Source organism: Acanthochromis polyacanthus, chromosome 2 (assembly GCF_021347895.1).
Source record: "Acanthochromis polyacanthus isolate Apoly-LR-REF ecotype Palm Island chromosome 2, KAUST_Apoly_ChrSc, whole genome shotgun sequence".
In the NCBI taxonomy this organism is placed as follows: domain Eukaryota; kingdom Metazoa; phylum Chordata; class Actinopteri; family Pomacentridae; genus Acanthochromis; species Acanthochromis polyacanthus.
Window position 1 is genome coordinate 8,416,489 of NC_067114.1, and position 14,047 is coordinate 8,430,535.

At 39.1% G+C, this 14,047-nt stretch overlaps 1 protein-coding gene across 3 annotated transcripts in view; it reads left to right on the forward strand.

The window, feature by feature from the left end:
- cdh15 (cadherin 15, type 1, M-cadherin (myotubule)) overlaps positions 1–14,047 on the forward strand; it is a 57,889-nt gene that overhangs the window by 39,687 nt on the left and 4,155 nt on the right. For all 3 annotated transcript variants that reach the window (XM_051944265.1, XM_022201368.2, XM_051944266.1), the window contains 10 exons: positions 5,204–5,371; positions 7,428–7,583; positions 8,021–8,165; positions 9,740–9,921; positions 10,006–10,134; positions 10,269–10,451; positions 12,218–12,462; positions 12,555–12,691; positions 12,848–13,072; positions 13,171–13,410. In XM_051944265.1, coding sequence (XP_051800225.1) covers positions 5,288–5,371; positions 7,428–7,583; positions 8,021–8,165; positions 9,740–9,921; positions 10,006–10,134; positions 10,269–10,451; positions 12,218–12,462; positions 12,555–12,691; positions 12,848–13,072; positions 13,171–13,410 — 1,726 coding nt within the window. In that variant the 5' untranslated portion in view covers positions 5,204–5,287. The remainder of the gene's footprint in view (positions 1–5,203; positions 5,372–7,427; positions 7,584–8,020; positions 8,166–9,739; positions 9,922–10,005; positions 10,135–10,268; positions 10,452–12,217; positions 12,463–12,554; positions 12,692–12,847; positions 13,073–13,170; positions 13,411–14,047) is intronic.

The following is a 14,047-nucleotide window of genomic DNA, read 5'->3' on the forward strand; positions in this document are numbered from 1 at the left end:
TGTGCCATTTTGGATCCCTAGTGAATAACTTAAGTAACCCATGTGCAGAGGAAGTTCTCTCAGTGGCCTCAACACAAGATATACAATCAAAACATTTTTTTTCTTTTAATTGCTAAAATTTTATTTAGGATTTTTAAATAGTTTTCTGCATTTGATCTGTCCTCTATTAACCCTCTTTTAATGTTCCTTCAAGTTTCCTCCATTTAGTCGCTATTACAGCTCCATTATGTGGAATATTCAAACCCAGGCTTCATCATTGTGCACAAAGTTACATTTAATTTATTAATTTCAATGTAGTTGGTATGTCTGGAAACTTTCACAAATTACTGTGAATTTTAAGATATTTACCCCAACAGTATGAGTTTGTAAAGATGTCCACACATCTAGAACCAAAAGTTTTATAATATTTACATTAATTAATTGTGTGTAACGACTTTTCAATACAAATGAAGCTTTTACACGGAGAAAACAGAAGAGAGGGGTAGTTCATCAGGTCATGGTATCACTGCATTAACAGTATTGTTAATGTGTGCCTCTTTCTCATCAAGAGGACTTCTACCCTTACTGTATTTAATACAGACCATGTTTATGATCTTCTTTAATTCAATCCACCTCTTTAACTGTCAGATGACATTGGTTTATATTTTTTCATTAACTCCATATTTTTGGTTCTGTTGATTACTTTTAGCTTAATGTTCCAGCCTTGCTCAAGCATTCCTAAAGCTGAGACATCTGCTCAAAGGGGGAGACACACTTGTAGTGGCACCGTAAATAGGGTGTCCATGCCAGGCCAGGCAGTCATGACTTAGCAAAGATACAAGACTGCTGGTGACTGACCGGCTGAATGTCTGCAGCTGAAGACCAGCAACAGAAGTGACCACAGGACACCTGTGCGACCCCTCGCCCTTTTCCAAAGGGACTGTCTGGCACGCTGCAGGGCCATCTTTCCTGGAGTTACTTGCACGACTGTTTCACTCAAACACTTCTTGGGAGGAAATTTAGTATTGAAGTAAACACACACAGTCCTCTCCACAGCTACAGTGGACTCTCAGGACGAGACTTTTACCAATAACTTACTGTTAAAAGATAGCACATAACGTTTATCGTTGTTCTTGAAATGACACAAACTGATATAATTTGTCAGTTACGTCTATTTCTTTTACATTTCTCCACACATGTAGCATTGATTCAACCTTTCACACTCCTTAAACCATTTCTTTAGGCTTTCAACAACAACCAAAACATCAAATAACGTTAAAGTCTCGTTGCATTTTACCGACGTTTGCATTTTCTCATTAAATAAAGTAAAAGTTGGGAAGTTTATAGCCTTACCAGAAAAAGGACAACCGTCATTGCACATGAATGTGTGCCCAAGAAGTATTTCATTGTAGCAGCAGCAGCAGCATTTAGGAGGTGAACAGCTCTGACAACTCAGTGAATGAATGTCTGAGATTCAATGCATGCAAACCTGGACAGTAATTTTACAGTCACACGCTATGTGTTTGAGTGTAGCTGGGATGTGATATGTGACCCCTACACACTTCACATCTATCTGACAGACTTTGAAATGTAATCAGTACAATCTTTTCTTGATGTATGACATTATTTCGGATGTGTTAAGACATTGCATATCTGATCTTTATGTTTTCAGATTAATTTTTTTTGTTGATACAGCTTATACAACCTCTACGGTCATCTTGCTTCAATTATTTCACCAAATACTAGTGACCAAATGTACACATCTTGATTTTAAATTGCTGATGCTGAATATAGCTGTGATATTTTTTAAGAGTTAAGTACTGATATCATATTAATATGTCATAAATAATCCAATGCCAGTAACTATCTGGTTGACAGTCCAACACATAAACATCACATTACACTGCTATGGTTGCGGACTCTCTCTCCTCTGCATTCAGATTTTGAGTGTAATTCATTTCCCAAATAGGGAACTAGGAAAGCTAAAATAAAAAAGGTAAAGAGGGATTTGATTGATAGCATTTGTTTTTAAAATTTCTGTAGATATCACAGCTAACCTTCCAAATGAATTCTTTTAGCCACAATAATCATGTAGTGAAAATCTGATATTGTGATACCTAATTTAAGGTACTTCAAATATACCAGAACATTAATTCCAACGTGACAGCACACTTTTGTTCTCCAAAGCAAACATCAGTGAGGCAGATTCCAACTTTCTCAGACTTACTAAAGACTCCTTACAGCAGCAGACTGCTTGCAACGGTTCTTGCTGAGAGGCCATATCATCCCCAAACAAGCTGTCCATACTTCTGTGAGGGTCCGAGGTGAAAGGCCAAGCTGTAAAAGTATCTGGGAAAAGCCTCTAAAACAGTTAATCTGTGTGTGGTGTCATCACTCAGTCTGTCAGAAAAGCCACTCACCGGTCTAATTGGTAACGTGACACTTTAGTGTTACCGCATCTTGGCCTGGTAAAAGCATTAGAACGGTGCAGATACTTGGTGGAGCCACTGTGAAGGAAAAATAAAACATGGCGTCATCTCGAGTGATGTAGAGTGTGTGAAGAGGAAGTGTGCAAAGTAACAAACTGTAAAAACTGTACATTCTGGTGATTGTGTGCTTTTTCCAATTATCTCTGTGTTTTATATTCTGGTAAAGCTGGAAGGTTTTGTTGCCGTTGTGTGCCAGTGGGCCATTGATCATTTGTGTAATCATTATTCATTCTAATTATGCAAAATAAGCTTGCAGTAATTAGAAGAAAAACTGTTTTTCCACTGTTTACAAGAGTCAAATCAATGATCTCGAATATGATAGCTGTGTGTAATAAATACAAATCATTCAGCACTGCAACAAACTTTTCTGAATATTATTCAGCAAATGCAGTCTTTAATCTTTTACTATCATTGAGTAAAATGGTTGAAACTCCATTTGTATCCAGATGCAAAGAATAAACTGAGCCACTCTGAAAGTCGGAGTTTCACCAACATCAGCATCAGATGTGCTGGACTCCTATAGTCATATAGTCCCAAACCATAAAATTTGCACGGCAATTCTTGCACTGCTATATCTTTGCACTTTTTAAACTTATTCTTTCAAGCCCCCTCATATTGTATTGTTTCATTCTTATTTCTCATCTCTGTACATATTATTACTCCTATTTTATTATTATTTTATTACTATTACTATGTTTATTGCTACATAAGCTGCTGTAACAATGTGAATTTTCCCTGGCGTGGGGAGAAATAAAGCTCTTATCTGTCTTATCTTTAAAAAAAAACTCTGAAAAATAATTTGTCCAAAAGCTTAGGTTCCCCAGATGATGCGCTTTAATTCATTTAGTGATCCTCAGACTTTAGCTGTGGCACCTGTTGAGGTTTCCATTTATGCTTGGAAGTGAAATGCTTCAACTAAGTAAACAATGGATTGGGATCCTTTAATCCTTGCAGCACCACCAACGGATGATTTTTTTTTCTCTACAATTTTGGTTTTTGGCAAAATAGGTGAAATCAATAATATTCCCATCATCCTCAGCTAAACTTTAGACATTTACATCTAAAATTCTGAAATCATTCTGTAAAATGTAGTTCTTCAAAAACACACACAGTTTCTTCCATGTTCTCAGATTTATGGATTAAACTCTGTGGTTAGCATTAGCTAAATTTCCTGTTGTTTGTTTAGTAAATAAAACGTTGTGTACTCAGTGCAAGAAAGCCTGCTGGTCTGCAATTTGCTTTGTGTGCATTCTCAAAGTTCAACAAATGCCCGAATGTGCACAAATCACGCAAACTTAGAAAGCGCTATCTTTGGAAACGCAACTGTGATGCAGCTGTTATTGATTTTGAGGTTAAGTAACGATGCGTGTGTGCTGTGCCAGGGAGCATTAGAGAGCTCATATGTACAGTATGCAGAAGTGTTAAGTATGGAGGAAGAGAACTATCAGCATGAATCTATGAGGGTGACATGCACTGCTGGAATGTGAGCGTAAACATCTCGGCGAGTGTGTGGAGGATGATGGCTACAAAAAGTTAAATGGGTAGGGGTCAGGAATATGGAGCAGCCTAAGATTAGTCCGCCCTCTGACTCGGCCTGCACATGCCCGCCATGGTTGCCATTCCTTCCTGCACTGTCCAGCAGCGTGCCAGAGGATCGGTGTACCAGATCAGCAACCCCAGAGACAGGGCAGGGACCACAGCCCATTCACAAAAAAAATCACAAATTATTCCTCATTTATTCAGCTCATTTATGTCTGCGTCCGCTAAAACTCCAGTGAAACCAGTTAATCACCAATATTCAGTTACATCTCTTGTGAAAACACTAAGACAGATATATGAGAAAGTCCATAAATCTACATTTATTTCCGGTTGTGTGGATTCTGCCCTTAAGCTGTTTACCATATGATTAGTGCTGAATCCAGTGAAATCCCAAAGAGAAGCAGGAAGCAACTTGCAACGGAAATGTGTATAGAAGCTTGTGCGTGGGTGGGTGTTTTGTTGATGCACAGGCAATGTATGTCCGCCTGTGTGTGTGTGTGTGAGAAAGCACATATATGAGTGTGTCAGTGGAATTCCTAAAGCGGAGCAGATCCGTAAGGTGACCCCAAACTCCCAGTCAGGTGCAGAGCTGAGCATAAAGGGGAATTTGTGAGTGTGAGGGGAATGCGGGTGGGAAAGCACAGGGTCTAAATCCATAGTCGACAGCTGCTGTGTGAGTGTGTTTCTCACATGTGATGTGTGCGTGGGTGTGTTTGTGTGAACGCAGGCAAGATGGCAACGTGATGAAGGGGCGCTTGTGAAATGATTGTGAGTGTTTGTGTTGCCTCATCCTGAGATGAATTTGCACCCAGATCAAAGGAAGCTGACAAAGACGTGTATTAGTGAGCGAAACCTGAAGCCGTGGCTCGCCATCCCTGCTGCTCCATACAATCCCATGGACTCCACATTACACACAGCCTCAGCATGTCAGCTAGCATACAACCATTCCATCAGGCTACAGGGAGTGTTGTAGCACTGAGGGAGACTCTTGGCACGGTTGTAAACAGCTGCAAATATATATAATGATATCATTCGTGTCCTGCTTGAAAGTGACTGGAGTTTATAAATGCAATTCATGTGATCTCACTTACTGCTGCACATCGTATCCCTTTGTCTCAGTAGTGGAAAGTGATATGTGTGCTGATGTCTGACTACATCTTCCTGTGAGTTTCACACTGTAGCTTTTTCTCCCTCAGGTATGGAGCTCTGCAGATCCTCACCGCAGTGATGAAGAGCTGCTTCCTCAGGCCCTTCACCCATGGAGAAGTCAAGGAAAGGGGATGGTCAGAGTGAAGAGGGACTGGATCATCCCTCCAATCAGAGTGTCAGAGAACAGCAAGCAGGTTCCAGAAGACCTTGTGCAGGTAAAAATGTCAATTTGCGGCTTTTTGCAGCAGAATTTCATCTCTTCAAAACTGCGAAAAGCTGCTGTCAGTTCTCTTCTAAATGGTTCCCAGTTTCCAAATCTGAAAATACACTAAAGCACATTTCTCTTGTTCCAATCTTCCCTCTTGTTAATACAGGTAAAAAAAAAAATCCCCTTCAGTTCTGCTTTCAAGTTACGTGATGAGATCAATGCACAGTCCTCATTCAGTGTGTTGTTTCAAAAAAGTTTATTTGAAGTTTTTAAGAGACTTCAGAGATGTTTTTTAGAAATGCATTTGTCCAAGAGTTACAGGTCCCTTCTGTACTGCCCAACATCAACATGACAACAACACCCAGAGATCATGGGTGCACTATAAAAAAAGCAACATTTCTTAGCAGATTTCGACTATCTTTTTATGAATACTTACTCATTATTTTACAGAAATGGGAAATATATATATGTATATATCTTCCTGATACAAGGGTGTTTTCTTCCCATTGTGGCTTAATACTTGCTTTTTTTCTTCTTCTTCTTCTCATTTTTCATTGCAGTATAAAATCCTGCACCCCCTTAGAAACAACACAATCATGGCTAAAACTCAAAACTGTCTTTTGCGTAGTATGACACTTTCATAATACCATAAATACTAAAAAAAAAGGTTAAAACAAAAGTTGAGTTTCTTTGATTATTCATATTACTGCAAAATAAGTTAAACTTTGAAGCAACATGTACTTTTTTCCAAGTTCCCACAGATGTTACCAGTGCTAAAACAAAGTGGCATTACAAGCTGTAGATGTTTCATCACTTAATTTTTTATTTTGTTTCCACACTTGTATCCTATCTAGTCTGTGTAACACACAGCCTGCAGCTCAGTCAAAAGTATATGAATCTGTGTCACAAATTGTTTTTGGTCACCGCTGACAAAGGGCTTCATGGCTGCACACTGGAGTGCAGAATTTTTTGATTTATTGCAGGATGCAAGTGCTTTATTTTTGATCCTTGGAAAAAGACGTGAAACAATGTTCAAACATTTTGCAGTTTAAATGTAAGTTTAAAGAAAAAATATTTAACATTTATGCAAAGGAGCAATAATAATGATGTAATTGATCTGTAGATTGATTGTGGCCATCTGATGTTTTCTTGTTGTGGTTGTTTTTCTGTTTGAGTTTGGAAAAAAGACTGGGGTAGGAGTTAAAAAGACTTATTCTTCATCCTACTCCTGTTCTTGTACATGGGATGTGTGTATTCTGTGCTTTATAAATTGTATCCATTTGTTGATTTTTCATGCATTACCATGGAAAAGAATAAATGAAATGAAATGAAATGAAATACATTTTTAAATGAGACATGTAGAGTTTAAAAGTTTGATAAACTATAACAATTTTAGGCTTAGCATTGGTTAGGTTTCCTGAAAAAAAAAAAAGACAATTCTATGACCTTCCATGTGACAATCAGGTCATTCTTTCACTTTTTACCATTTCTAGCTCCAATATATGATGTGATGTTGACAATTTTTTGAAAGATAGCATTCCTTTCAAACCCACTGGCAGATTCTGGGGTTCAGGGAGTTAATATCTGACTTTTTATGTATATTTTAGTCTTGGACTGTGTTGAGGCTACATACGGAATCCAGTTAAACACATTTCTATAACACCATGCACTTTTGATTATAATTACATTACAGATGCCTGCTCACTGCACAGAGCAGAGTCTGAAGGACATGTCAAGTATAAATGTTATGTTAAGGTTCTGACAGTAAGTGAACTAGAAGAAACACTGACCTACTTTTATAATGTGATGTACATTCTATATAAGCAATATGTCAAAAGACATTCATGCAAAATGCATAAAATATTGAGCCCTTGCTATTATTAGTTCAGAATCTTATTTCCTGCCATTAGTCAAAGTCCTCTCTGAGTATAAACACTCAAGTCTCAAGGTTCTTAGCTGTCAACAAACTCACATCTGGTGTTACGATATATGCTTTACAAGCCTCCCCCCACCGTCCCACGTGGTTTTGATAATCATCGACTTTATCTCCTCTCTCTGTCCAGATCAAATCAGACAAAATCTTTACAGGTGAGGTGATTTACAAGCTAGAGGGACCGGGGGTGGACCAGGAGCCCAAGAATCTGTTTGAGATTGATGATAAAACAGGAGTAATCAGGAGCAAGCGACCACTGGACCGAGAGAAGCACAACAGCTTCACGGTAAGACAGCATTAACATTTCAAATCAGCTCAAATGTGTCTTCAAGAACGAGCCACCAGAAGCACTTCTAACAAGCCACAATGTGCTCAGGAAGAGGCAGCACGTGTAGCTTCATGTTTCTCTCTTAAAGCACATATCAGTGTGTCAGACACTAAGACAAACAGGCAGAGGTCAGTTTCCAGGAACCTTTACGGGCATCTAGGGAGAGACTTGAGCGTGTTTCAGACCAGATGACTCATGATGTAACTCGCCATGCTGAACCAAACATCCTGAACATTTCTTCCTGCCAGCATATGTTGTGTAGAGATTCCACACATACATAAAGTCACTGCTGGACGGAAAGCTTGAGATTTGTGAGAATTCATTTTCAGAAATCTCAGCAGAATGATGTTTTATAATGAATTATTTTCCTCTTGTATCTGTGTGTTTGTGTGCAGCTGAAAGCCTTTGCGCTGTCCCCCAGTGGAGAGAGACTGGAGAATCCAACCACCATAGAAATAGTGGTGCTGGATCAGAACGACAACAGACCTGCCTTCACTCAGAGCCAGTTTGTTGGGACTGTCTCTGAGTTCTCAGTCCCAGGTACAGAGACACAATACATGTTGCATTATAGATGTACAACCATCTAAAATTTTCTCCCTGTGCTTCAAAACTGTATGAAGTAGCACTGACTGGATTATAAAAACCTTTACCATACTGTATGGTAAGTGGGTGTTTCAGTGGGTCATTAATACTCCTGTTTACAGTATAGCAATTTAAAGCTGTGAAGGTCAATATTTTTATATTACAAAGAGGCCACTGTGGTGATAAACTTTTGATTCTGCAGTTTCTTTAAGTGTCTTGTAGTTCATTGTGGTTTTCGCTGCCTTTGTGTTCCAGATGCTGGCAGATGTTTGTAGCAAACCCGTTGTATGCAAGCTACCCAAATTACAACAGCAACAAAAAGTGTTAGCTGGACGAAGTTTTCAACTAGCTGGTAAACACAGAGGAGCATTTTGCAGCTATATAAACAAATATCCCCCATTGGGATTTGATACAGATTCGACCAGAATTAAAAGAGAGTAAATCCATCCATCAGATGTCTAGAAGCCGACTTCAGAGGAATACTGACGTTGTGAAGCTTTCTTATTGCAGGTCTTGGTGAAAATCTTCAAATCCAAGACCGCATTGTTCAATAGCTGCATTATTCCAAGTGAATTTCCCATTGAAACATTTGCACAAGGCAGAATAAAGTGTCTTCATTTTAACCCTTGTGTTATCTTAAGATTCTGTACACTCCCTTTGTCCTTAAGCTCAAAAATGACCCACCTTACTGAGCCTCTAAAATAAAGCCACTTAATTGAATATTCAACCCAAAATCTATTTTACATGAAGAAACAACCTGTCATGCATCACACACCTTGTGAATGTCTGGGTTTTTCCTTCTTCAGAAGGCAGAAAGACTGTATTTAATCAGTGGACACCACTCGCTTTTATCATGTCACACACATTATAACAGTTTATTGTCCCTATTATTGTTGCTAAAGGTACTGCATACATGTAAACATTATTTGTTTAGCAAGAGATAGTGCTTGTATATCCTAAGAAAGAACCAGAAATGTGCAGAAAGTAGCTTGAAATGCTTTTTTTTTTTTTTTTTAGGGAAACAACAGTGTACTGTATACCATAAAATGGAATTCAATGACAAAAACTCAACTACAGTGGATCTTTGTGGTTTTAGGGGTGTGTGGAGATGTAGGTGTGTTTTTAGTCCAATGTGACTGTGATTTTAACTGCCGAGTTAAAAATTACCCTAAGACAATCTTTTGTACCCTGGTGATGTACAGCTTTGATGAAAATAGAAACAAAGACAATGTTTCACGTTTTCTAACGTTGGGGTCATCGAATTTGAAGTTGAATAAAGGTCATTCAGGAGTTTTTCTCTGCTATTAAACAGTGACTGGGTCATTTTTGACCCTAAAACAACACAAGGGTGAAAACCAGCAGATCACAGCTAATGGCAAGCAAACTTTTTTCATATAGTCACACAATATTTCTCCGTTTTTAGGAACACAATGTTTTGAAAAGCTCTCCGTGAAATTCTGCAGCTCCACATATAAGTGATTCACAGTGGCTGATGTTTGCAGCTGACCAAAACTTTCAATTACTTCTGGCAGGCACGTCGGTGATGTCAGTATCAGCCACAGATGCAGACGACCCGATGACAGAAAACGCTGCTCTGAGCTACTCTATCATTGGCCAGGAGAGCATTCCTGCCAACGCTGTTACCAAGACTATGTTTGGCATCAACAACCAGACAGGCGCCATTTACACCAGAGATGTTGGCCTGGACAGAGAGGTGACTGAGATGCAGATTTGATGCAAGTCATCATCCTCATTTGGATGATTCATGTCACTAAAATGAAGCTGTATTTTGTCATAGGTGGTGAAAGGTTTCAGATTGAAACTACAGGTTGCTGATATGGGGGGCATGGGATTAACAAGTGAAGGTGTGGCAATCATACATGTATCTGACATCAACAACCACGCACCACAGTTCAGCCCTGCATCGGTGAGTCTCACACAACAACACTGGGGGATTTCCTCAGTAATAACATTTGATTCTAGGTATTCTATATTATGATAATCAGTTTATGACACTTGTCTGAATCCTGTGGTCTGTTTTTCTGTGTGTGGTGTCTTTAGTACAGCATGACAGCAGTGGAGAACAGGTACGACTATGAGATTGGTCGAGTGAACGTGACAGACAGAGATGATGAAGGGACAAGAAACTGGGAGGTCAAATATTCCATTTCTAATGACGCTGATGGCCACTTTTCCATCAGTACGGATCCAACCACCAACCAGGGGATTCTGACCGTGGTGAAGGTACAGCAGGGCAGACGAGTGTGAGGGAGTAAATGTTTCCAAGTCATCCAAAGTCACATTTAAATAGAAAATTAGACTAATTATTACTTTTATGCTCCTTATTTTATCTTCATGTTAACCTGTTTAGCCTTTTTTTTTGCCCCCTATCCAAGATATACATTTCTTGGAAAGAAATATGCAATTTGTGTTCATCATAAAAGCTGTGAAACTGTTTCATTTTGCTGAACAGTTGACAATTTTTTAGAAACTGTATTCTCTATATAAATTACCATTCAAAAGTTTAGGGTCACTTAGAAATCTCCTTATTTTTGAAAGAAAAGCATTTTTTCAATGAAAATAACATTAAATGAATCAGAAATCCAGTCTAAACATTGTTAATGTGGTAAATGACTATTCTAGCTGGAAACAGATGATTTTTGATGGAATATCTCCATAAAGGCACAGAGGAACATTTCCAGCAACCATCACATTCTAATGCTACATTGTGTTAGCTAACGGTGTTGAAATGCTAATTGATGATTAGAGAACTCTTGTTCAGTGTGTTAGCACATGAATAAAAGTGTGAGTTTTCATGAAAACCATGAATTTTCCTCGGTGACCCCAACCCTTTGAATGGTAATGTACATTAATGTTGTTTACAAATCTAATATATATATATATTTAAGTTCATCTGACCTACATCAGCATTTAATTAAGTAAATGATTGAAAGTCAAGCAATTGGATATTTTTTCTCTGTTCTCTGGTTCTTAGAAAAAACTTTGTCTGGAATTATGAATTTGGAAAATATTGGGAAATTGGAAAAGGATTTGGAATTCACAGACATGTAAAATAACATGATTGTAGAATCTAATGGGAGATATAATCAGTGTGCTCCAACACTATTCGCCCAGTGTTTGAAAGTGTGCTTCATCCATTTCAAAGCTGTTACAACACTGTTTTACATCTCAGAAACACCATAATTAAAATGTCCTTTTTCCTAAAACTTCCCTAGATTCTAGTTACAGGAAAAACAATCAAATTTGCAAATAGTGGTGGATGTGTTCTGGGGTGCAGAAATAAAGTGTGTTTTTCAAAATGTGTGGTATTTCTCTTCACATATAAAACAAGAAAAGCACTAGAGAGTGCAATAGTCTGCCAAAGCTGCTCAGTCGTGGTATAATTTTCGACGGATAAGTCCTGATAAGTCTGGAGCTGTGGACTTGTAATAGGATCGCAATCATATAATAGTCAGCAGGCAGCTGACGTAACGTTCACTTGTAGTCATAGTTACACTGATGCTGTGTTGCTATCTTGTGACGATACAGAAATCTTTAACAAATCCGTGGATCCAGACTAAAAGACGCATCACTGCCAAAATATAATCACTTGATCCTTGTGTTACTTCTGACCTTCCCTGAAATTTTCATCAAAATCTGTTTGTCGGTTTTTGAGTAAGTTGCTAACAAACAGACAAACCAACGTTGATTGCCACATCACTCCATTCCTTGGTTGAGTAAAAAGCATTGGGGCACTGAGCACTGTCTGATACAACACAACGGCACTCTCTAGTGGTTCAGTTTTAAACTACAAGTTATCCACTTAAAGTTGCTTATTTACCTTTTCTTGTATTTTATGTCAGATGGTAAATTATGTTAAAAATAAATCAAAATATGGATTTTATGGCCTTTCTTGTAAATCTATTGTGGATTTCTTCATGAAATCTTGTATAATGACAATGCTGTGTCAAGTTTTCCCTCCACAAACGATTTCTACTGTCGTGTTGCAGCCTCTGGATTACGAAGCACAGAAGGAGCACGTCTTGACTTTGACTGTGGAAAATCTCAATCCTCTGAGCAACAAGGCTCCCAACCTGCCACTGAGCACCGCCAAGGTGGTGATCACCATAGTGAACGAGAATGAAGCCCCACGTTTCAGAGAGGAGCCCATACAGATCGTGGCCCTCGAGTCTGTGCTTCCTGGGACTCTACTGAAGAGCAACTTCGCCTTTGACCCTGATAATTCTGACCTGAGGTGTGAAGAAGCAGCAGCTAAATATGAGGAGTATTTTGCTCTTCCTGATAATTCAATTAAACTGGTGATTTCCTCTCCTCTGTGTGTGGTAGGTACGAGATTATCAGAGATCCTGAGAGGTGGCTGGAGATCAACAGAGATACGGGAGACATTACAGCGAGGAGAACCTTTAACATGAGATCTCCACATGTTAAAAACAGTATCTACACTGCAGTTGTCAAGGTTACAGGTCAGTTTATTCATTTTTTCCTATTCTGTTTAACCTCTAGCATTTAAAATACATATGCAGGTACTGAATGACTCATTCTGACAATTTTTTTTGGTAGAAATAAGCGCTGAATATGCTTTTTGTGAAACTGTCATGCATTTATGTTCCCTTGTGTAGATGCTGGGGGTGTATCAGCCTCAGCCACAGTGGCCATCACACTGAAGGAGACCAATGACTTCCCCCCTCAGCTCTTCCCTCTGAGTGGTTCTGTATGCAAAGGTTCCAGCAGTTCTGGTCTGATTCTGACTGCTGTGGATGAAGATCTCCCTCCGCATGCTGCACCCTTCTTCTTTGAGATACCCGATGATTTATCAGTCAACTGGACTGTTGTTCAAGTCAACAGTAAGCACAGAGCAACAGGAGAGAAGATGGGAGGGAGTGGTGTGAATGTACATAAAGGATGTCTTCTTATGTCTCTTTCTCTGTTTTTCCTGCTTCAGGCACTCATTCGGTGCTTCAGCCTCTTGTAGAGCTGGAAGCTGGAGAATATGCCGTCACAGTGCTGGTGTCAGACTCTGGCAGTCCAGCTTTGGGTGCTTATGCTCAGGTCAATGTCACTGTGTGTTCCTGTGACGCCTTTGGAGACTGTAAATCAGTGGCTGGGACTCTCTTAGGCTCCAGTGTGGGAATCAACTTCTTCGCTCTCATCATCATCATGGCCAGTATTGCGCTCCTACTGCGTAAGTTTCATCTTTAAAAATGTGCTATTTCATTTTTTTTTTTTTTTACAATAAATATAAGCAAACATAACCCTAGTTGTAGACAGGAGCACAAAGTGGCACACATGTTGTAAATGATCTGCAGTTTTGAAGGGCTAACGAGGGTCGAAATGTCATGAAACTCAGCAAAAGCATGAGAAGTGGTGAAAAATGACGTGGTACGAGTTTGGGGCCTGGCTGTGTAAAGTGGTTTGATATTTCCACTACAAAACTTCAAAGTTAAAGCCTCTACATTAAGCTTCACCTACTTGTGCTAAATTTAGTCGTCATATGTGTCATGTCCAGACTAACAAAGAAGCCCCTTGAAGCCACACTCCTGTCATTTGACCTTTTTACGGCCACGGTACTTTAACAAACTCCTCCTGCATCATTAAGCCAAGTGACTTCCAATTTGTCATCTGAACACCTTTGTGGTACAAAGTTATCAAAACTGGGACTTCTCATTGAGCACTGTTGTCACGGTGAGGCAGCAGTTTCAGCATTTCAATATTAAACAAGAAAATTGTTGCAACTAAAATGGACATCCTCCCACTTGCCTCAGATTTCATTTGATAGGAGTCCCGGCTTTAACAGCTCTACAGGTCAGTTTTGAATCATA